At 44.4% G+C, this 21,211-nt stretch overlaps 1 protein-coding gene across 1 annotated transcript in view; it reads right to left on the reverse strand.

The window, feature by feature from the left end:
* Positions 1-732: 732 nt before the first annotated feature.
* The window catches only part of CAPN9 (calpain 9), a gene marked incomplete at both ends in the record, with an annotated part of 28,083 nt that continues 7,604 nt past the window's right edge, over positions 733-21,211 (reverse strand). Inside the window, 15 exons of the mRNA XM_084261924.1 lie at positions 733-759; positions 1,553-1,611; positions 2,655-2,771; positions 3,439-3,517; positions 4,912-4,980; positions 7,311-7,375; positions 7,946-8,003; positions 8,483-8,563; positions 10,290-10,326; positions 11,049-11,257; positions 11,912-12,069; positions 12,762-12,922; positions 18,571-18,648; positions 19,988-20,073; positions 20,277-20,360. Of these exons, the coding sequence (XP_084118050.1) occupies positions 733-759; positions 1,553-1,611; positions 2,655-2,771; positions 3,439-3,517; positions 4,912-4,980; positions 7,311-7,375; positions 7,946-8,003; positions 8,483-8,563; positions 10,290-10,326; positions 11,049-11,257; positions 11,912-12,069; positions 12,762-12,922; positions 18,571-18,648; positions 19,988-20,073; positions 20,277-20,360 (1,368 nt within the window). The remainder of the gene's footprint in view (positions 760-1,552; positions 1,612-2,654; positions 2,772-3,438; positions 3,518-4,911; positions 4,981-7,310; positions 7,376-7,945; positions 8,004-8,482; positions 8,564-10,289; positions 10,327-11,048; positions 11,258-11,911; positions 12,070-12,761; positions 12,923-18,570; positions 18,649-19,987; positions 20,074-20,276; positions 20,361-21,211) is intronic.

A 21,211-nucleotide genomic window follows, 5' to 3' on the forward strand; every position in this document is an offset into this window, starting at 1 on the left:
AAGACTGGTTCATGGGACATCCTTTGGCCACAGAGCAAAGTGTGCAGCAGAGAAACTTCATTGTTAGCAGGAGAAGGACTAAGGAAAGGTGAGATGCAACAGTTTCTCACTAAATTAAATCTTTGATAAATGTCAGACCTTAGCTTAAGCATCTTTCTAAAGAAGACTGGACAAGGGACCTCTGTCATAAATATTCAAGGATAATTTTTCAACCATACATTCCGTTGTCTTCCTCTGTGCACAGTCCACCAGACAGCAGTCCATGTGGCTGTGGCAGGAGACCCATGTAGCTACACAGCATGCCTGGAAATAAATTCTAAACTCAACAAAGTTTTATTCAGTGTTACATTTTCAAAAGCACCTCACAGTAATCTGTAGCCAAGCAGCAATAAAGACTTTTAATCACTGTAGTCTGTGTTGTGCTGAGAGTAAAACCAATCCTCTCTCACGAAAGCCTGTGGTCACTCAGGAAAATCCGTTTCAGTCTGCTTGAGGAATGTGTGCCCCATCCAAATGCCTCCCAGGGTAACAAATTCAGTATCAGGCTTTACCAAAACCAAAATGTGATCAGACTGTTGAACTTATCAGCACAGCAGGGCAGGAGACCAGGAAGGATAGCCAGCACGTGGATTCCTCCTGGTAAAGTTTGCATGTGAAGGAGACCTCAACTGTTGGGGCAGAAGTCTCAGCAGCAATGTCGCAACAAACTCCCAGCAGCCAAGTCAGACTTCTTCAGATGTTCATTGCCAGGTTGATGAACTAAGGTCAGAAGAAAGATCACCTTTACAACAAATGATTTTGGGCCTTTCTCCCCTCACCCCCCCAAATGGGAGGAAGATCTCAAAAAGCAGTGTCTTATGCTTAATTGACCACGCACAGGGAAGAGGACTTTTGCACATGAGGTTTTTATGTCCTGTTACTAAGGAGAGACCTCAGCCTGCATTTACTTCTGTGCTCGGAGGGAAGGAGGCAGAGGACTAGATTTTGTTTGCGTCCCAGCAGTCTACACAGGCTGCCACATTTGTTGTGCCAGGGAATCCATTGTGCCTCGCCCCAGGAAGCTCTGGGTTAGTATAAAATGACAGACAACCCACATGTGCAACAGGAAGACAGGGAGCACAGGAAGGAAGAAGCCTGTGCTGAGCAGCATGAGAAGCAGATGGATACACAGAGGAGAGGCTGATGTGAACCCCCGGGGCATTCAGGGATAGTAAAATACTGCTATCCCAGTCTGCTGCTTCCCCTTTTCCCCATCAAGACCTGGCACCTGAGGGAAGAAAAAGCAGAGAATCTAGAAAGGGGGCTGGGAAGCTGTCCATATGCCCCAGGGCAAGGAAGGAAGGAAATAGCAGAGAGGAGATGTAATCAGTGCAATCAGTGTGTGTGCTGTAAGATCCCAGTCCTACTGAAATCTATGGCAGATGCCCCCTGCACTCTCAGGGACACGGATGCCACATGAAGTGAGATGCTGAAATACTCCAGTTCTTAAGAGAGGACAAAGCTCTAGAGAAGCCCCACCATTTTTTCAGTGTTCATGAAGCTGTGGTCATACCTCGCCTATGTTCAGGTTAATGAACTCCTTGGTTTTCACACTCAGTGCTTGGAATACTCCTGAAATAAAAAACAGGACACCAGCACTATAAATACACTTCCTTCTTATTCATATGTGAGCTCCCCATACCACAGTGGCAGTGGTGGTGGTGGGGAGTATATCAAGGAGAGGGAGGACCTGGCACAAAGGCAGATTGTTTAGGATTGCTTGGTGGTGGTAGTAGCTGCTCTGACAAAGCAAAGTCCTTGCAAAAGGAGAAATCTCACTGACTAAAGGCCTTTAGGCAAGTCTCACTTCAGGTCTTGACTGGAAGCAGGTGTCCTGGATGTGCTGAACAGTTGGATTTGGATGGTACTCCAAAATTAAGCCAAGGAATTTTCATTTCTTTATATATGTCTTATTTAACTTCTCTTTCTCAGTAGTTTGATATTCTCTTGCCACAAACTGAACCCAAGAGTAGAGAGAAGAACAAAATGAAAAAATACCACGCAAGAAAGTTGATTTTGCATCTCGTAGAGTAAGTTGAGTTTGATTCCACTCAAACTCAACAACATTAATGAGCACTTCAGCATTTATCCAGCCATCCTCCCTCTCTCTCTCTCTCCTATTTCTGGTCTGGAATGAGAGACTGTGTATGAACCAGCTGAAACCTATGGTGCCTCGATGTATGGGGAACCATCTCTTCAACACGAAGTGGACAGTGTGTGTAAAAGGTGCAGGAGGTACCTGCCCGAGCACATGCCAATTATCTCTCTGCATGAGGCACAAACACTATTTGAACTTCAAACTTCTGTGATCCCAAATTAAACTCATGGGTGACCCATGGACTTTGCCAGCATTCTTCACATGCCTTCTATGTTGCTGCAGAGCTTGTGAAGCAGGCTGTGTTCACACGGGGGAAATTTTCCGTTAGTAGCTGAACATTTTTCACTTCACAGAAAAAAAGCCACCCTAAAATCAAATGCTAGGTACAGCTCTTTTCTCTTAGCCATTCGATGCACTCACTTGAGCTCAGGTATTGTGTAATCTGCTCGATGACAGCTGAAAGTGGAAAGTTTTTATTTTAAAAGGGGCAGAAATTCCAGACTAAAAAGATACTCACGGCTCGCATTCTCTAAGCGAATTAAGCAGTTCAGAAAATCATCAAATTCAATCTGGAACTGTTCATCAGAGTATCGGAGGACAATCAGTTGCAGCAAGTAGTTGTTGAGCTGGTATCCTTCCCAAAGACACAGGCACAAAGGAAAAGTGAGGAACCTCACAGCCCGGGGAGGAATCTGCAAACCTCTACTAGCTAATCTTGAAAACCAGTTCAGGGCAGGATGCTCTGTGGCACACATCCACCCAGAAAGCAATCTGACCACAAAGTTCTTCAAGCTTGAATACTGAACTCTAAACAAGAAATTTTGCAGTCACTGCAGTTTATAGTCCATACCCTTTTTCACATATGAGGGACCATTCTGCCTCCTTGAGATCTGGAGAGAGTTCCACAAAACTAGGTGCTTTAATAAAAATAATTTGTGGTGAAATACAAATGCACCAACTGTTCTTCATAACAGAGAGCTTACCCACTGTTTCTTCAACCCTTTAGTGAAGATGGACCCTGAAGTGGCTTGTTTCAGGGTCTAACCCTGCATGTGTGCAGCCCTGTGGAGTTTAATGAAGCTCAACAAAAACGTAAAGGTTGCTCTGACTGACTGCCCTGCAGGCTTGGGGATAGCTGGGCCAAAATTAGTCCACTCAGCATCCCCTCTAGGTGCCTCCTCTGGGGTTTAGTCCTCCTCCCTGTTCAGGGGCACCCAGCCTGTGTAATTGATTGTTGCCCTCTCCCCCCACAGCCAATCTGCCTGATGGGTTTCCCAGAGGAAATGCAGCACTTGCCTTACCTGCAGCTTTAAGAGCACTGCGGAGCTCATAGGAGGACATGGAGCCAGATTTATCGAAGTCAAATTGAAGAAAGATATTCTGTTATGAAAGGAGCACATGGCAAGTTCAGTATTTGCATATGAAAGGGAGCACAAATAAGGCACAGAAAGGCAAGGTATTTATCTCTAACTGCCTAGCATAAGCATTTAAGAAAGCTGACAAGACTTTGGTCTAGATACAGTCTGATTTTATAACTGGGTCCCAAATTCTCTTTGTCATAAGAATAGCTTGTTGTGAAACCTAAGCAAGTACTGTCAAACCTAAGCATCCAAAAATAATGAGTGGCTCTTCATTAAAAAAGTCTGTAATTTTTTAAGAGTGATTTTTATCCTGGAAGGTTGCCTTGTTATTTGTTTTTTAACTGAGGCATTTTCCTAATCTCTTTTTATGTTTGCCTCTATAATTCTGAAGATAAAAGACAAATTGTTTAACTTGAATTTAAGCTTGTCATTAACTAATTTATTTCTAGGTGTATATGATCTAAACAGCCACATTCATGGTACAACCAAGAGAACCGGTACAAATGGTTTGGATTTTGACCTAAATATTATAAAATTATTAAGACAGAGTTAAATTCTAACCTTTTAATTAGATGACAAACACGACTCTCCCTTGGAATATGAGTTGCTGAATGAGATGATGTCACATTCAGCTTAAAAAATTTCCAGCAAATATGCATGCAAACCTTTCTACAGGATACGAGGATTTCTCAGGCCCCCTTGTTGAAAAACAACGTGTCCTTTGTTAAAAAAGATGGGGCATTAGTACCCAGAAAAAGCGTTTGCCATTTCCGATGGGCTAGACAAGAAGCAGAGCGCTGCATATTTTGAATGCTCGGGTGAAGCATGAATTCAGAAAAAAGCTATTAATGCCCATGAGGAAGCAATTATGATGTCTTTATTTGAATATTCATTCCGTAGCCTGGTTCTGCAAGTCTCCTTATTCTTACTGCCATATACAGTGGCAGGGAACTGTGTTTAAAATTAGAATCAACACTGTCCCAGACTTCAGTACAGTCGACTCCTGAACAATCAATGATGGAAATGCAGCAACTTAGGAAATTATTGTTTCCTACTAGTCATGAATCATCACTTTCTTCTTCTGTGCAACAGCAATAATGGAAGCTCCTTAAGTTTCAATTTGATTGGCTTCCTCGTTAATGCCCATTGCATTCTTTGTCCCAAACATAGTTGATCGATGTACAAAAATCTCTGTAATTTTCCAGAAAACCATTATGGTTTAGCATCATGGAAAGCTAAGAATGTCTTTGAGCATCCAAAACAAGTCCCCATAGTTTTAAAACATTTGTTTTGAGTTAAAACTTCTGGCTTGCAAACACTCTTGTCTCCATTTTTATCTGTGCATGCATAATAAACCATGCAGGAAATAGCTAATGGAATGGAGAAACAAACACAACAAGTAATGTCACCTACTATCCATTTCTGCATTCTTTCCCAGAAAACTTTGAACTCATCAAATTCCAGTTTCCCGTTGCCACTGGTCTGGTAATCTGAATTAAGGAAAAGGGCTTGTTACACGAAGGTCCAAAGTCTATCTGAAATTATCCGTGCTGTTCCTTTAAGCAGAATCCATCAGGGTGCCTGGAAAGCCTGTGGGGATTTCTCATGAGGTGAGGCTGGAGCGGTTACATCACAGCTGTGGCTGTGTGATACTTGGGGAACATAACACGACATAAAACCACAGCTGAGCAAAGCAGGCTTCACAGAGGAAAGACAGACAGATTGTTCTGAGGCAAGAACAGCTTTGGATGTAAATGGGATATAAATGATTCAGAGAATTAAATTACCCAATTAAAACAAATTGCTGCTGTACTCGAAGGAGTTAGTCAACCGATCTGCTGTTCAGTATTTTTATGTAGAGACCAGGCTCTGTTGCAGTGGCTCAACCAAAAATGAATGGGGGTTGTGGGGTGAGGCTGGCAAAATCTGGGCATTATGGTCTGGAAAAAAGGTTTGTACAGCACTGATTAGGTCTGCCTGGCCCTCCCTCTCCCCAAAGTAAGGGTAAATAAGGGTCTTAAAGACTTATTTCATTGTGGTACTGATGTGAGCCGAGCACAGCTCACTTGCAGGATGGGGCACTTGCTGTGAACTGCAAGGTAAGGGATGGGCCCATTCCCTTCGCATCCATTCTGTCTTACTTGTCAGGACAAAGCTGCTGCTCAGATGGACTCCAACTCAGGGAACATTCATAAAGGCCAAAACGTGCCAAGCAGGATCTAGGTAGTGCCTGCTGTTATTTAAGCACCTGCACCGATGACATTATTGAGGTCACCCGCAGATCTCAAGGACATTATCACCCCTGCAAAATGTCTGTGTTTTCAACCAGACAGGTTCTTCCTGGAGTTATGTAGAACTTTGTCCCACCTCTGTGCCCCTGGGTGTTTGGTGGCATGTGACACAGAGGGGACTCTGCCAGCACTGACTTGGGTGTGCATTCATGTCCTTTTGTTCCTCCATTGTGCTCCAAATACCATGTCCAGAGTGGGATGGTTGTGTTTGTGTTCCTTGCGCTTCCAAAGCAGACGAAGAGATGTCTCCCCATTTATTCAAAACTATGCAGAGATTTGCTTGGAAGTGTTGCAAATAATGGAAACTATTTAGTTATATCCTAAATAGTAAACCTAGGACTGCTGCCATGCTCCTGGGTCAAGTACAGACCCTGGCTCTGTCCCAATACCATGTAAGGATGAGATGTGAACATGGACCAGCTCCCTACTGAAGCTTAGTTTTCAAGGGAGGAAATTCAGGACTGGTCCCCTGCTTCTCCTTGAATATGCACGGTGACTGATCGGCACTGAATTTTAACATAATGGACATAGCTTTAACAGGATAAAGGTTTGTCTGGTTTGGTTTTCTGTTAGAAATGTTTGAGAGGATGTTCCCTCTCTCATGGACTGGAGCAACAAAAGCAAAAGGTAAGAACTTCTCAGCAGATCAAGCAAGATACAAACCAAATGTTAGGTACTTGCCTTGTTAGGGCTGTATCTGGTTTGTTTCACATGTAATGTAATTGTCTGTCAGGGAAGCATACTGCAAAATCCAGCTCTGCCTGAGGAGAAGCTGTGCTAAGCAACTCAACAGGCACCAGAACATTGCGAAGGACAAATCTGGTGGGGAAGTACCAGGGCTGTGATTCATCTCACCTAATGTCTGAGCAGACATTTAGCATCCGTCACAGTTAGACGCATCCAGAACAAGCATAATTACACCACACTTCTCACTATCTACAAAGGAAGTCTAGAAAGCTAACTTAGATGTAGACACCTACATTGCAAATGCCTAAATTTGGACAGACAACTCTTCACCCACATGTCTGCTTGCTGGAGTTCAGGATCTAACTGAAAGACCAAATTTTCCAGTTTTTAATCTGGTTGTCAAAAACCCCACGACTATGATATCAGTAATTTTCAATACTCTGCTGATCTTTAATTTCTGATCCATACCTTGCATGCACAACTCTGGTGAATTTAACCCTGCAGACAACAGTTTTCTTGAGTTATCTCTTGTAGACCTTTGTCAAATAAACCACAGCTTGAAAAATGCACTGTTCTATATAGGAGTAATTTGAGATTTACTTTTACAAGTGCTCAGCACTACAGCATCTGCAGTAGAAAATGGTCTGTCTTGAAGCTCCTAAGCCTAAATTGCTAAAATAAAAACCAGGGTACAACATCCACATATTTTTTTAATTTGGTTAGTGTTCTGCTATGACACTACCACATCCAGCTTCGATCTCCATGACAGATAGTGCTACAGACAATTATAATCAGTATTCATTGAACCTCACAAGCACCTCTTTGAAAGGATACATCCATAAGCGAAATGATATTTCGGCACGAAATGAGACTTAAGTTTTTGAATTTGATATTCTTTGCTGGAAAAGGACAATAATGAGAAAGAAGTCATTGGGCAAATCTGCCTTTTACAAATTGAAAGTATAAAATAGGATTTCATAAGCACAGATAGCTAGCTCTTAGTCCTCATCGTAGGAGGACCTGTGCACCGGAAAATGAAGACTATAGAGAAGTCACAGTCCAGACAGAGAAGGTATTTACTGAAGACATGAAGGAAATACTGCCAGTGTTTCATAGATCAGGAGATAAGGTTCAGAGATTGACGGGTTTCACATTCTACAAAGGGCCTGTAGCAGGGTCATGAGCTGTATCCAGGATTTACAAGTCCCAGCCCAGTGCCCGTCCCTCCACAGCACAGCAGTAGCATAAGGGAGAGCTGGCCTCACTGAGCTGGCATGGATCACGCTGGAGGTAGGGCAAGCCTGTGCTTAGATCACGGACCAGATGTTTTCCTGGCTCTGCCCTGGCTGTCTGGAGGACACCAGGCAGGAGTCATAACACAGGCTTGATTTTTCTGTTTGTAAGGGAATGTAGTGGCAGCTTTTGTAAAGTTCTTTACAGCCTTTAGCTCAGAGATTATCAGCACTTACTTTTTTTTAGTACCTCATTCAGAACGTATTCCAGTTCTTCTGCAGATATCTCCATGTCCTAAAGTTAAAAAAAAAAGTGCAGCATCTGTTACTTGAATGTTTCTGCAATCAGACATACCAAAAACCTCAGAAAACATAAACATCACCCATCTGTACGTTATTGCAACCATGCAAAACCCAGAGAAGGCTGAAAACTAAAGGGCTAGCAAAATACAGGAGCGCTGCTGTGCATAAGGCTGCCTGAAGGAGATCTCAAACAGGAACCACAGATTAAAAGAAAAATAAACTGCAGAAGGTCACTGAACCAGGTAGGCTCCCTTAGAGCTTGAATTTTACCTTTGGTCCTCTTTCTTGCTCATCAGGAACACCTTTCCCCATCTAGACATAAGGCATGGTGACATCTGGTGCCCAAACAACACACTACAACTAAGCATACTCCCAAAATATGACATTTTTGTTTCACCTGGCTATCCATAGGAGCAAAGTGTCTCTCCTCTTTCTATGTCCTGCTATGACCCACAAGGGTTTTGCACTCACCTTTCCTGAAATCTGTTCAAACAGTGCCCGGAACTGCTTTTCTTCTTCTGTTTCTTGAGGTCTTGGGGTTGGGTTTGGAGGCTGAAACATCAACCACGCAAGTCTTTAGAAGAATTGTAAACCTCAACATTTCTCCTGCACACGGCCCCTCTGTGCACCAGGGGATGACAGTACATCTCAAAATAAGGGTACACATGCTCCTGAACATTGTTAGACCTGAAGCCTCCCAAACATCTAGCTGCCCAAGGAGAGTCTCACCCCCTCATTTCCTTTGCCTGAGTGATTACATAGAGTGCCACTGCCTTGGCTATCGCAAAACCAAGAGCACCCATCATGTAAAACACCTCTCCTCTCATCTAATTGGGCACTGATCTGTTTCCCTAATCCTTGAACTACAAGTCTACTGAGATCTTTCCAGCGGCATCACCCAGGGACCTCCCACACCTCTTTAAAGCACCAGCCAGAGGTGGCTGCTCTTTGGCACATTACCTAGAGCCAGCCTGAGCCTGGGAGCACTTTCAGCCAGCTGCCAGCTGAGTGCCTCAGCCCACTGACCAGCAGAGAGATGCAATGGTGTGGAGCCATTGCTATAGTTGGGGTGAACAGAGAGCAGTTCTTGTGCCAAAAAAATGGGGAAGAAGCAGGCAACAGCACAGCCCAGGAAGCACAGAATCAGGCTTTTTGTTCTCTACCCACAGAAGATACAACATGAGTGGTGCTTAGTGTAGTGTCACCAGAATGGTGACTTACACTGAGGCAGGAGAACAGATAGTACTTTGCTACTGGACATGGCCCTGAGATCCCAGAAATGGAGATGCACTTGTTAGCTGTGGTCCCTGGAGGAAAGTTTTACTGAGGAGGGACACGTGGGATCTCAGCTTAGCTGGTTTCCATGGGAAGGCACACTGCAAGCGACGGTTTATTTGCAGGAATACTCTTAAACAGGAGCTGACTCAGACTCAGCTGCGATTAGTGCTCAGCAGGCAGACCTGGCCATTCAGCAACACAAAGAGTTGAATCATTTCAGTGGGCACATGAGTGTATCAAGCACTCCCTCCCAAGCCCCACAGATACTGATAAGCAAAATAAAGACATTTCTATGCAAAATGAACGTAGCTCTGTGGTCGTTCTCTTGCCTCTTTATTTTTTCCTCATAAATAGAATTTTAAAAGACGCCAATGGCCATGTGTTTATAAATATCTTAGACTTGGGATGCAGGGGGAATTGGCCAGCCCGTTTTCAGTGGTCTGTGGGGACAGGACAAGGGGCAATGGCTGTAAGCTGGAGCACAGGAAGTTCCGCACCAACATGCGGAAGAACTTTTTCACAGTGAGGGTGACAGAGCCCTGGGACAGGCTGCCCAGGGAGGTGGTGGAGTCTCCTTCTCTGGAGATATTCAAGTCTCGTCTGGATGCCTATCTGTGTAATGTGAGATAGGGAGCCTGCTTTGGCAGAGGGCTTGGACCCGATGATCTCTTGAGGTCCCTTCCAACCCCTAAGATTCTGTAAATGTGCCTCCCCGGTGCTAAGGGGCGTGCTTTTGGCACAGCCATGGGGCCTGATACCCACCCCCGGTGCTGGCTGACACCAACTGCCTCAAAGTGGATGCAGAACGATTATTATGATTTCGATTGTTACAGTTCTGTTCCCATATTCAGCAGAAAGTGCTGGTTCAAGTCACATACACAAAGCTGGCAATTGCATAACATTCCTGTGAAATGAACGTGTTTCAGCCACAGCCAGCAAAGGGAACGTGTCCCGGCTTCCGCTGAGCTGTTCTCCTGCTATTGTAATTCTGTAGACTTACCTCAGGGAGATCGATGGCAACGTTTTCATCTAGATCCCTAGAGAAAACAAAACCTTATTTGATATCTGAAGGTATATAACATCTGCTTGGGGTGGGGAAGCTTGCTCACTACGTTTTCCAGAGGTGACTGACAAAACCACACTTTTTACTGAATAGGTTAATATAGGTGAAATTCAACAGGCAGTCACATTTTTGTACTGTTTAAATTTTGGCATCAGTCCTTAAAACAGACTTTAGGTAGGACCCAGGGAGGGCACAGATGTGAATACTGCCTGCTAAATAATTAAAAATAAAACCTCATTCTTGATTGCACGCACACTTTTTCCTCAATACACACCTACAGTGTGTTTTACACACTTTTTCCTCAATACCTATATTACTTTTTAATTGCTTATATACATTTTAATCACCTATATTACTTCCTTCAATATAAAATTCTAATTTGGAGAAACTTTAGGAGGAAACAGGAGGGCAAACAAAGACTGTTGTGTTCAGATTCCTGAACAGTATCAGGCAGCTATCAACTCCTCCTTGGCAAGCTTCCCATGGGTTCATCATGGCAAGCCTTATTTCCTCACCTCCTAAACTTGTCTCCAAAAAAAGCCAGGTTTAGCAAAAATGGGCAAATGCAGAAAAAACCGCCAGGAGCTTCCCATGACAGGGCTCTGCTTCAGGGCTGTGTGCCCCACAACCAATGAAGAGCTGCCAGGCCCACACCTGGGTGAGAACCAGAGGGCCCAGGGCTCACTGCTGACTTACTCAGTGATGGTCTTCTTCTCAGAGAAAATCCTCAGGCAGAAATCTGCCTCCTGGTGTGGCTCAAACGTGGTCGGAACAAGAATGTAATCACCCGGTGGCAGCTTGAATCGGTTCGATACTTCCCTTAAATTAATGTAGGTTTTGCTCCTGGCCTTGGAGGCGTGGTACCTGAAGAAGTCTTTGCCCAGGTGGCCATCTCTGCCAGAGCTCTAGGGGAAGAAGCAAAGGTAGAGCTGCACAGGCTGTGGTGTGCTGGGGCTCCCCCATCCCAATCACAGAGCCAAGTCCTGCCTGGAACAAGCCTCTCCCTCAGCTGTGATGCTGAATCTCATCCCCTCTCCCAGGTGTTCACAGAAACCTAGCTCCCACTTTCTAGCAATGACCCATTACTGGTGGTCCTTTCCCACCCAGAAAGCAGTCTAAGAGGACTTGGGGACATTGCATTCCCACTTAAACATTCCCTTCCATTAAATATCATGATCCCAGGCGGAGTGTCACAGAGCAGAGACAACAGGTTTTGCAACGCCAACCTCACTCGAGGACAGGCACTCCTGTGTGCAATGAGCCCGAGGAGGCTCCAAAGAAGCAACGTTCCCTCTCCAGGAGCCAGGCAGGGGATGACAGAGTCATGGGGCCAAGGAGTCTATCCTGGGAACCCATGGCCCCGTAGGGACTCCTAAATCCTCCTCTGAAAGGACTCCAACCCAACCAAGTCAAAATTCTCTGTGGGTCTTCACGTAACTGAGAAAGTTATTTTAAGAGAAAGGGCCCTAAAAATACATAATGACTGACAAGGATACAAACCTGGAGAAAGATGCTAAAAGTGACAGCGTGGCTACTTCACTGTAAAAGCAATAGAGTACCTCATAAATAGAGTAGCCAATGGATAGCATTTCAGCACCAAACTTCTTGAGTTTACGGCGATCCTTTTGCATCAGCGCAGCTATGAATGTGCATTCATCTTGTCCATCGTCTGTCTCTGTCAAATGTAGCTTGATTTGTGGATTTGTCCAGAAAGTCTCTGCCAATGTAAAGAACACCAGAGTTTCTTTCCTCAGAATAATAATAATACCACTACTACCAAAAAAAAGAAAAAAAAAAAAAGAGAAGACATAAAGGACAATTAAGCTGAGGTTTTGCACAAATTTAATTTTTCCATTAGCTGTCATGCTTTCCACTAAGCTCTGCAGAAAAGAAGCCAAAACCCAGTCTTTCATGGAACTAGGTGCAGAAAAAAATTTAGGCCTCATATTTTATTAAGTTACCATGGTTTAAATAAAGTTGTCAGGTGGGATTTTCTTAAAAGTACATAGCTACAATGATCCCATAGCACTGGTGCCAGTCTGGAGTAACACAGTTGAGATCCTTGATGCTACTTCAGAGCCACATAAACATGCTGGATGAGCATGATTTTTGTCTCATTTTACACTTACTGCTGCAGTTTGACTTATTTGGAACTAGTCCTGCTCATGCAAATGTAAATGAGAGGCAAATCAGATCCAATGAACTTGAGAGCGAAGAAAGCAGCTCTTTTACCACAAGTCTCAAGTGTGACCATAGGAACATTTTGTCCCTTTGGCTGGTTCCTGTTAGCTGAGACTCAGCTGGCCTGGCCCACACCCACAATTCTGGCTGTGGGGTAACAGGAGAGGTGCTGAGGGTGGTTAAGGACTTTGGTGCCTGCTTCTCATTTTCAAAGCAGTATATATTTACCTAGAAAATTTCTACATCCTCCTGCAGTGGATCCCCGGACCCAGCTTCCCTGGTGGATGGTCACCTCCCACTTGTGGGCAGTGCTGTCTTCCAGGGCATCTGGAGTCAGGTTGCAGATGTCAACTTTGTCAAAATGCACTTTGAAATCATCAAATTTCATCCTGAGTGAGAGACATGGGAAAGAACAGGCAGCGTCATTCGCTTCAGAATGGATGCCCAGAGGACCCCCCAGAGTCACAGGACCAGATGACTGTCTGGTGTGGATCTGAATAGTTTCAGTGACCATGGAGAAATAGCAGTGTACATCAGGGGAGTAGCTAGCTCTTACTCACTGCAGTGTAAAACAAAAGCAACCTATTTTCTGGGTCTGAGTCTGACGTCTCTCACACCTTTCTTTTTCCACCGTAACTCCATTGATTTTACTCAGTTACATTTGAGCGTAAGATGAAAAGAGGTGACACTGGCACCAAACCTATGCTGGAAAGAGTTATTTCACCAACACCATCTTGTCCCTAATGGTGCACCTATATTGCCAAAAAGCCAACCAAAGGATTGGAGGCATTCATGCAGGAGCTAAGTCTGCCTACAAATCAGCTGTGTGTTCAATGCCAGCCACATGACAGCACTAAAAGGGTCACGTGGTGATGGATCATCCAAGCCATGGTATGATTAGCCTGCCTGCACTGCAGTTAAAAGTCATATTTGGGCCTCTGCTAAGGTGCCTAGCCTCAAGTTGCTCACTCTCACCTCATTTATGGATGCCTGGGACCTTGTCCTAGCAAAAAAATACACCAAACACAAGAGATGAAAAGCATGTTTGGACATCAGTAGTGGCCCCAGCCTGCCCTTAAAGGTGATGTAGACAGAGTTGCCAGCTACTATGGCATATTTTACACTCTAGGTGGACACATATATATGGATATGGGAAGCAGGCAACAAATGCCACAATATGTATGGTTTTGAGCTGCTACACTGAGCTGTTTGAAACCAGCCTGCTCAGCATGCAAAGAAGCAGATAAGCCACCTGATTTTATCTAGCAAGTAAAAGGACAAAAAGATACCAACAGTCCTGCTGGCCAAGGAACCTGTTTTTCAGTACTGAGCAAACAGCCAAGAGAAAGGGTGGTCAGAGCCAGGCACAGTTGGGCATGGTGCACAGCCCTGGGCAAAAGGAACATAGCAGGGAAGCTAAGAGACAGTAGCTTGCATGGTGGGCACAGCAGACATGGACAGGAGACCCATATGCTCTAAGACTGATGGTACCCTTTGTATTTTGGACTTCCTTCTGTAAAAGAAAAGCCTATATTAGGCCTTCCTGAGGGCAATTTAGCATCCAGATGTATCTTCTTCTTTAAACTGTTTTCTGTAAGAGCTACTTGTGCTCCATGGACCACAGAAATAACATTAAAGTATTGAATTCCCTAATACGACTTCAAAAATCATCTAGTTCCAATCTCCCTGCCATAGTCAAGGACACCTTCCACTAGATAATGTTGCCCAAACCTGGTCTTGAAAGGTGCCAGGGAGGGGGAAGCCACAGCTTCTCTGGGCCACCTGGTACCAGGGCCCCACCACCCTCACAGTAAATAATTTCTCCCTAATACTAACCTAATCTTCCTTCCTTCAGCTTAAGGACATTACCCTTGTTGTATCACTCCCTGCCCTTGTAGACAACCCCTCCCCAGCTTTCCCATAGGCCCCTTCAGGTACTGGAAGGCTTCTGTAAGGTCACACCAGAGCCTACTCTTCTCTCAGCCTGTCTTCTTAGGAGGGGTGCTCCAGCCCTCTGAACATCCTTATGGCCTTTCTCTGGACTTGCTCCAACAGTCCATGTCTTTCTTTTTCTGGAGACCCAGAGCTGGACATGGTACTCCAGGTGGGGTCTTGCAAAGAGCAGCATAGAGGAGTGTTCCATGACCTGCTGGTTATGCTGTTTTTAATGAAGCCTGGGACATGGGTGGCTGCAGCTGTCATCTTTCTTGCTGGCCATTTCCATGCATTGCTAGCCCTAGATACTGTTAAATCTCCCTTTTGATCTCTGGACACCAGAGCAGAGGCAGCACAGCAAAATTTGTCTCTAAGCAGTTCAGTTTTCTGATTTATGCAATTTTGGGCTCTTTGGAAACATGCTGCAAAGCAGGTGGAGTTACACTTTATAGATCAGATTTGGCTCCTAAGAGGTAAAACACCTGTTCTGACCTCCTCAGGGATGTCCTGGATTGGTAGTGGTGAAGGGAGACTCTGCCCCTCTGATTTTAGTAGGGAAGGGATGAGAGTGAGTGAGAAGGTGATTTCTTAGCCAACAGCAGGATGTCTTCTTCGTATCTAGTATCAGCATCTGGGAAAGACCAATCTGAACTGCTGATATGTAGCTAAATTTTTTTGGGGGTGGTTAATGAAGCCAGCAGGCCCTCAGTGTGTTACCATAAAGATTTTTTTCAGTCCTCACAAATCCAAAGAACAAAAGATATTATCAAACCACATTTCCTACCTTGTCTGTCTTATCCTATATAGTCCTCTGCAGCTGGGCTGCTTTTTTTGCATTGACTGAAGACACTGATGATATGACACTTCTCTTGCTTGAAATGTTCCATAGTTTTTGGTCTAATTTCCCTCACTGCACTACCCTTCCTAATCCACCTAGGATGGAATCTAACACAACACATGAGAATAAACATGTCTACTTCTGCCTCTTCTTCTCTTTCATTTAAAAGAAATGAGCCTCTATAAGAGAAATGACCGTTGCTTTGTGTGCAGTCAGCTGATGGCATAAGCTGGATCCAAAACCTGCAGAACAGTTACTGATTGTCCATGAGTGCATTTTAAGTTTCCTGGGCTCCCTTTCAGCTTCCAGACACATTGAGAAATGATGTACAAAGAGCCCTCTGAACTTAAAATTTCCACTTCAGTAGAAACTGGTTGTGGTCAAGAAGGAGAAGAACCTTACGTAATTTGCTAAACTCAAAGGTAATGCATGTAATGGAGAACATTTTTTGAACTTCTGAGGTCCTAATTACTTTGCTACTCACTATTTCTAGCAGCAAACTTCAAAGCACATCATAAAGATTACCCCAGTTTTCCAGGGAGGCCAGCCAAGTCACCATCAGGAGTGGTGAATAGACTGGCTGAAGGTCCTCAGCTGCAGAAGCTAGAATATAGCTCATTTGCCATCTCCTCAGCTAAACTGCCTCAGCAAGAACCACAGTAGGAGCAAACTTAAAGCTGGACAGAACCAATTATGTTCACCTCTCTCCTCGTCTGCCCATTTTTATGTCTTAAGGGATACATCCCATTATTGCTCATGCAAAGTCTGTATGTGAAGCCTGATGGAGAAACCATCAAGGTGTGGCTTAGAGGGGACAGAGAGGCAAATACTCCTTAGAGAAATACATAGAAGTCGAAAGACATTAAGAAAAATGAGTCTGATGGGCTGGGTGGAGGGTTTAGCTGGTATCAAACTTGCTGGACCGGTCTTGGAAGCATTTCTTCTGCATGTGATTTTAGTTCACTTAACCCCTTCATCAGAAATTTCAGTCCAAATACTTTATGGGTTTGCTCTGAATTGCTGAGAAGCTGGGTAGGGAAGGCCAACACTTGTCTGCATGTGCTCAACCTCATTAATTTCTATTGGCCTTATGATGACTCAGCTACCAGCTTAGCTCTGTTCAACAGATGAGTTTTTAATGAATTTCATTGCTGATTTGATGCCTACCTGCACGCTTGTACCTCCATTACACAGTCAGGCTTTAAGTCATGCCCTGTGTTGTGTTAAACGGGTAAAGGAATTTGGCAGAAAATAAACTCCTTTGTGTTCCAGCTTGTCCTTGGATACCAGAGGGGCTGGGGGTGGCTGGCTGAGACTGTGAGTAGTTTCCAGTTCTGCACTGTAAGTCTAGTTCACGTTCAGTATACTGAACTAGCACGATTACGGATGCACAAACAGTGTGAAGCACCTTTCAGTCCAGTGGTGTTCAGTGAACTAGCACAGCCAGACCTAAGGAGCGTGGCTGTGTTCAATAAGAACCAGCACAGCCAGACTAGTGAATGGTGCAGTTTATTTAGGCAACAGGGTGCCGATTCTTTTGGGTTGGTGGTGATGATGCACTGTCTGCAAAAGCACGTGCGAGTAACATAGCAATATCAGGCAGTATAGAACTACACATAGATCAACATAAAACTACTTGAGCAATATGGCAACATAAATAACTCCATGTAGAGATTTCTATGTTTCCTAGGATAACTAAGTGGACTAATCTCACCCAAGGCGTCCCTATGGTAGGGGGAGATGGGGAGGAAGAGAGGCCTAGCCTGAAATTCGGAGCGCGTGCTGAGTGAGGGGTGCCCACACCTTGGAGATGGGTAGCTTTTGGGATGGAGATGTGTTTCGGTATCATAATGATATTAAAAGACCAAAGTTCACCCAAAGGACATGATTTTGACAGGAAAATAATGAACTTCTGGCTCAGTTCTGGTTCAGTTCTTGCTCAGGGCAGAAACAATGTGGCTTCTAGGTACCACAGTACACCAGGTTCCCATATATCACAGAGCCTGGTCCTGCGTCCCTGCTCCACCCTCTATGTACTGTTCTCTCAGCACATCAAGCTCCCCTGATGTTACCAACCCCTAAGGTTGCCTAGGGAACTTTTGTGGAATGCGCTCTTGGCATATCAGCTGCACTCCACCCTGTAGATTTCTTCAGCATGGTACCTTTTCTTAAAGTGTGAAGATATGTTTAATTTCTAAGTCACCTCCAACAATTGCTCCACACCGTGTTCAGAGACTTTCTGGAGTTACCTGAGTTCTAGATAAAGTCTTTACCTCCTTTTCATTCACCTCATAAGGTCCAGTTGTAGCCAGGTCAGAACCAAATAAAAAAAAACCCAAAACCAAAACCCAACCCAGAAACAAACCACAAAAACTTTTTGGAAGAACCGGAAATGCATTTTTCAATGTCAATAGAGAAATAGCTCAAAATATCCTATGTAAGAATACGTAACTATAGGATCAGCCACTGGACCTACTTCCTCCCAGAGCTATCAAAGTTTGGAATAAATAATTTTATGTGACTTAATGTGCTGCGTTGTCTATCTCAAATCTCTTTTCAGGCCTAAGATTGCACTTGCAGGAAAAATCTGGGCTAACCCCACTGCACACCTCTCTAGATTTGCCTGTGTAAGAAGGATGAGTATTTGGCCCTAGAAAATGTGACCACATTGTCTGTAGTGCACAGCACAGTTGATACTGGGCCGGGGGGGAAGGGATCATGTGCAAGTCAGCCATCTGCTCTGTCTGAGATTGTGAATTTGGCATGAAGAACACTTCACACTTCTAAAGCAATTTCCACCACTTCTTTTTCCCATCTTTTCTTAAATTTTTCCATCATTTCACACATATCTTGGTGTTCTTTCACTTCAAGTAACAAGTAATACTGCTTCTCAGGACTCCCTGAGTGTATGCCCAGCATCAACCCTGGAGGCCTTTCCTATGTGCTACAGTGCAGGTCAGTGCTCCCTTCTGCAGAGCCTGCCTTTGTTCATGGGAAGGATTTAAAGGGTGCCACATTCATGTGGGACACACAGCGTTTGACATATTCAAACATCAGAAACTAAGCTGACTTTTGAAACCCTTTTTGTTACTAAAATAGATATTGTCACACATGAAACGCACAGAAAACCAAGTGGACTTTCTACCTGCCCTCTCCTAGCAGAAACTGAGCATTTCCTCACACAGGGGCTTCTTACTGCTTGCTCTGGCCACTCACACCTCGATTTCTGACTACAGCCACATACTTAAAAAACTTGTGGCTTACCAGAACTCTCCATCATCCAGCGCTGCCTGAGACAGGCGTCTCTGCTCCGAGGGACTGACTGAACGCCACTCTGGAGAGCTGCAAGAAAACAAAACCAAGCTTTACCCTGGGTGTGGGGCAGTTAATTTTCCCTGTCTCAGAACAACTGGATGTCACAGCAGCAGCAGTTCTTCTCCACAAACACAGCTGCACTTAAGAGGTTTCCCGAATCCTGCTGTCCCTCATGGTCACAGAGAATTATTAACTAACGTAGCTGGAAGCAGGATAAGGCCAAAGATCCCAAAGCTGTTCCAGGATGGTCCTGAATGAGTTATTGCCTGCACTCAGCATTGGGACTGCTGTCAGGTGTGGGCTTTGGTATAATAAGGTTATTGGTAAGATTTTGGTAAGTCACAGACCTCCTTAAATCTGTTTTCTGTCTGTCGCACCATATCCTCAAGTTTGTCAATAATTTAGGGCCAGATGTTTCTTCAGAACTGAGTCAATGGAAACCTCCCCCCATACAGAGGTACTTGCTGGAATAACCGGAGTTCCTGGTAAAACCTTTGCCTTTTTATTTACCCATACAAAAACCTGCTAGAATTTTGTGAAAAAACTGCAAATGCTCCACTGCTTTTCCAATCTGACATAATAAACTAGGAGTAGCAGGCAGCTTGCATTGAGGTTTTTATTTCCAGCAACCACTGTGAAAAGTTAATGCAGATTTCTGCATTGACCTGCGAGCCCCTCTGCACTGCGAGTTCCAGAAAACCTCCCAAGTGGGAGGTTTAAAGGGCCAGGCAGGTTATGGCTCTTCTCCTCTACATCTGTATGAATGAAAAAAAAAAAAAGCTTAGAAGAAATCAAAACAAAAATGAAGCCATGCATATGTGCAAAAATATATTGAAAAGTGTATGTTTGGGGAGAATGTAATGGTAGTTTTTACTATTTCTTTTGCATCATTTACATTTTGTTTACCATTTGTAGCAAAACCAGACTGGTTTTCAGACCAATCCTGTTGTATTTTGAGGTCCTTCCACAACTTTGGTGGGTACCACATGGACAGGGTCTCATTTAATGGTCATATATAACCTGTAAGGTACCTGCCTATTTTGTGGCATGTTTAGAAACCCAGAACAGTGAATGCAGCTAGTGGCTCATAAACTACTTAAAGGGGATAATTTAATATCAGTTTCCAACTTCTCTGCTGTAGGCCAAAGTATGGATGTTGTGTTACAGGTACTAAAGCAACAGACTTGAAAAAAAATACACAAAAAAATCACTCCACTCCAAACCAACAAATCACTAACACCTCAGTAAGGCAGTAGCACTGTTACACATCTGCAAACTCTTGGTTTAGTTTTCTGTGGACTAGCTGTGGAGCAGCAGCTGGGGTTTGGCCTATGCGAGACCAGCAGGTAGGGGACAGCGCACGCACTTGTCACTCCAAGGGCCGTTCCACTCGACCTGTCCCCAGGGGTTCCGTATCCTTATGAGCTGCACTTGCCGGTTCAAATAGCTCACCTGGGGAAGAAGGAAATGGAGAAAATACCAAGCATCAGTAGCTGGGGAGCAGGACTGCTCCAGCACACGGAGGCTGGGCAGGCTGGTGCGGCAGCTGGGCAAAAGGTGCGCAATGCCGTGGGCGATGTGGGAGGGAAAAATGGATGGGAACACTGCTTTATCTTTTCTCCAGGTCTCTCCTTGCCCCACACTGCTGAACATACCTTATCAATGCCAGTCACGGAGTAAGCATGGCCCTTTATAAGGCCAAAGGGGGTTTTGGCTTCTGACTCGGCAGCACTGCTGGTCTGAAATATGGGAAAAAACTGTGAGTGTCTCTTCGGCACGAGATTGCAAGTGGTGCCACCTCATCCCTTCCAAGCATCAGGTGGGATGTCAGTGGCTAACCAGCACTATGAACAGGAAGCCTGTCTGTCTGCTCAGTGCAGGCAGTGATGACACAATGATGCCCTTTAAGGAAAGGATTTCTTTTTTTTAGCATTGTTCACTCAGAGGGAAAAAATAAGGGGGTTCAAGGCTGAAATACGTTCTCTGCCTCAGGGATTTTGTATTAACAAAACATACATTTCTGGGATCTCAGTCTCAACTCCCATTCAAATATAGTTTGTGTCAGCTAAGGGATAGCAAAAAGTGCCCTCAAACTGAGATCAGATGTTGATATGATCTCATTCCTTGTAAAAAGATATAGATGGGGCAATGATGGGTCCCATCAGCCTGCTGAGTATCACACTCCAGTAAATATTTGCTCAGTCTTTGCAAGCAGGAAAGCTTCATCTGGAGAGAAAGGGAAACTCAAATCAGGAAACACCGAACCCCAAAGTTGAGGTCACAGCCTTGAGTAAAAGAGCAAGCTTGTGGAAAAGTCCTGCTTTCATTCAGACAGGCAGTGGGTTTGAGATGACACGCCTCCCTCAGCTCAGCCAAACATTCAATGATGAGGCTTTTGGGCAGAGGGCAAATGAAAGCCTCTCCTCCAGCAGCCTGGGCACTTCCTTTGCCTTTGTTACAAGTCACCTGAAAGGGAAATGGCACATTTTGTGCTTGGTGGGATTTTTCATTTGCTCTGAAACCTTTTTCTCCACCTCCACATTCTGGTGGAGAAAACTGGCACACTTTTGTTTCCAAACTGCCTTTCCCA

This window comes from Gallinula chloropus (genome assembly GCF_964237585.1).
Source record: "Gallinula chloropus genome assembly, chromosome: 3".
Classification (NCBI taxonomy): Eukaryota; Metazoa; Chordata; class Aves; order Gruiformes; family Rallidae; genus Gallinula; species Gallinula chloropus.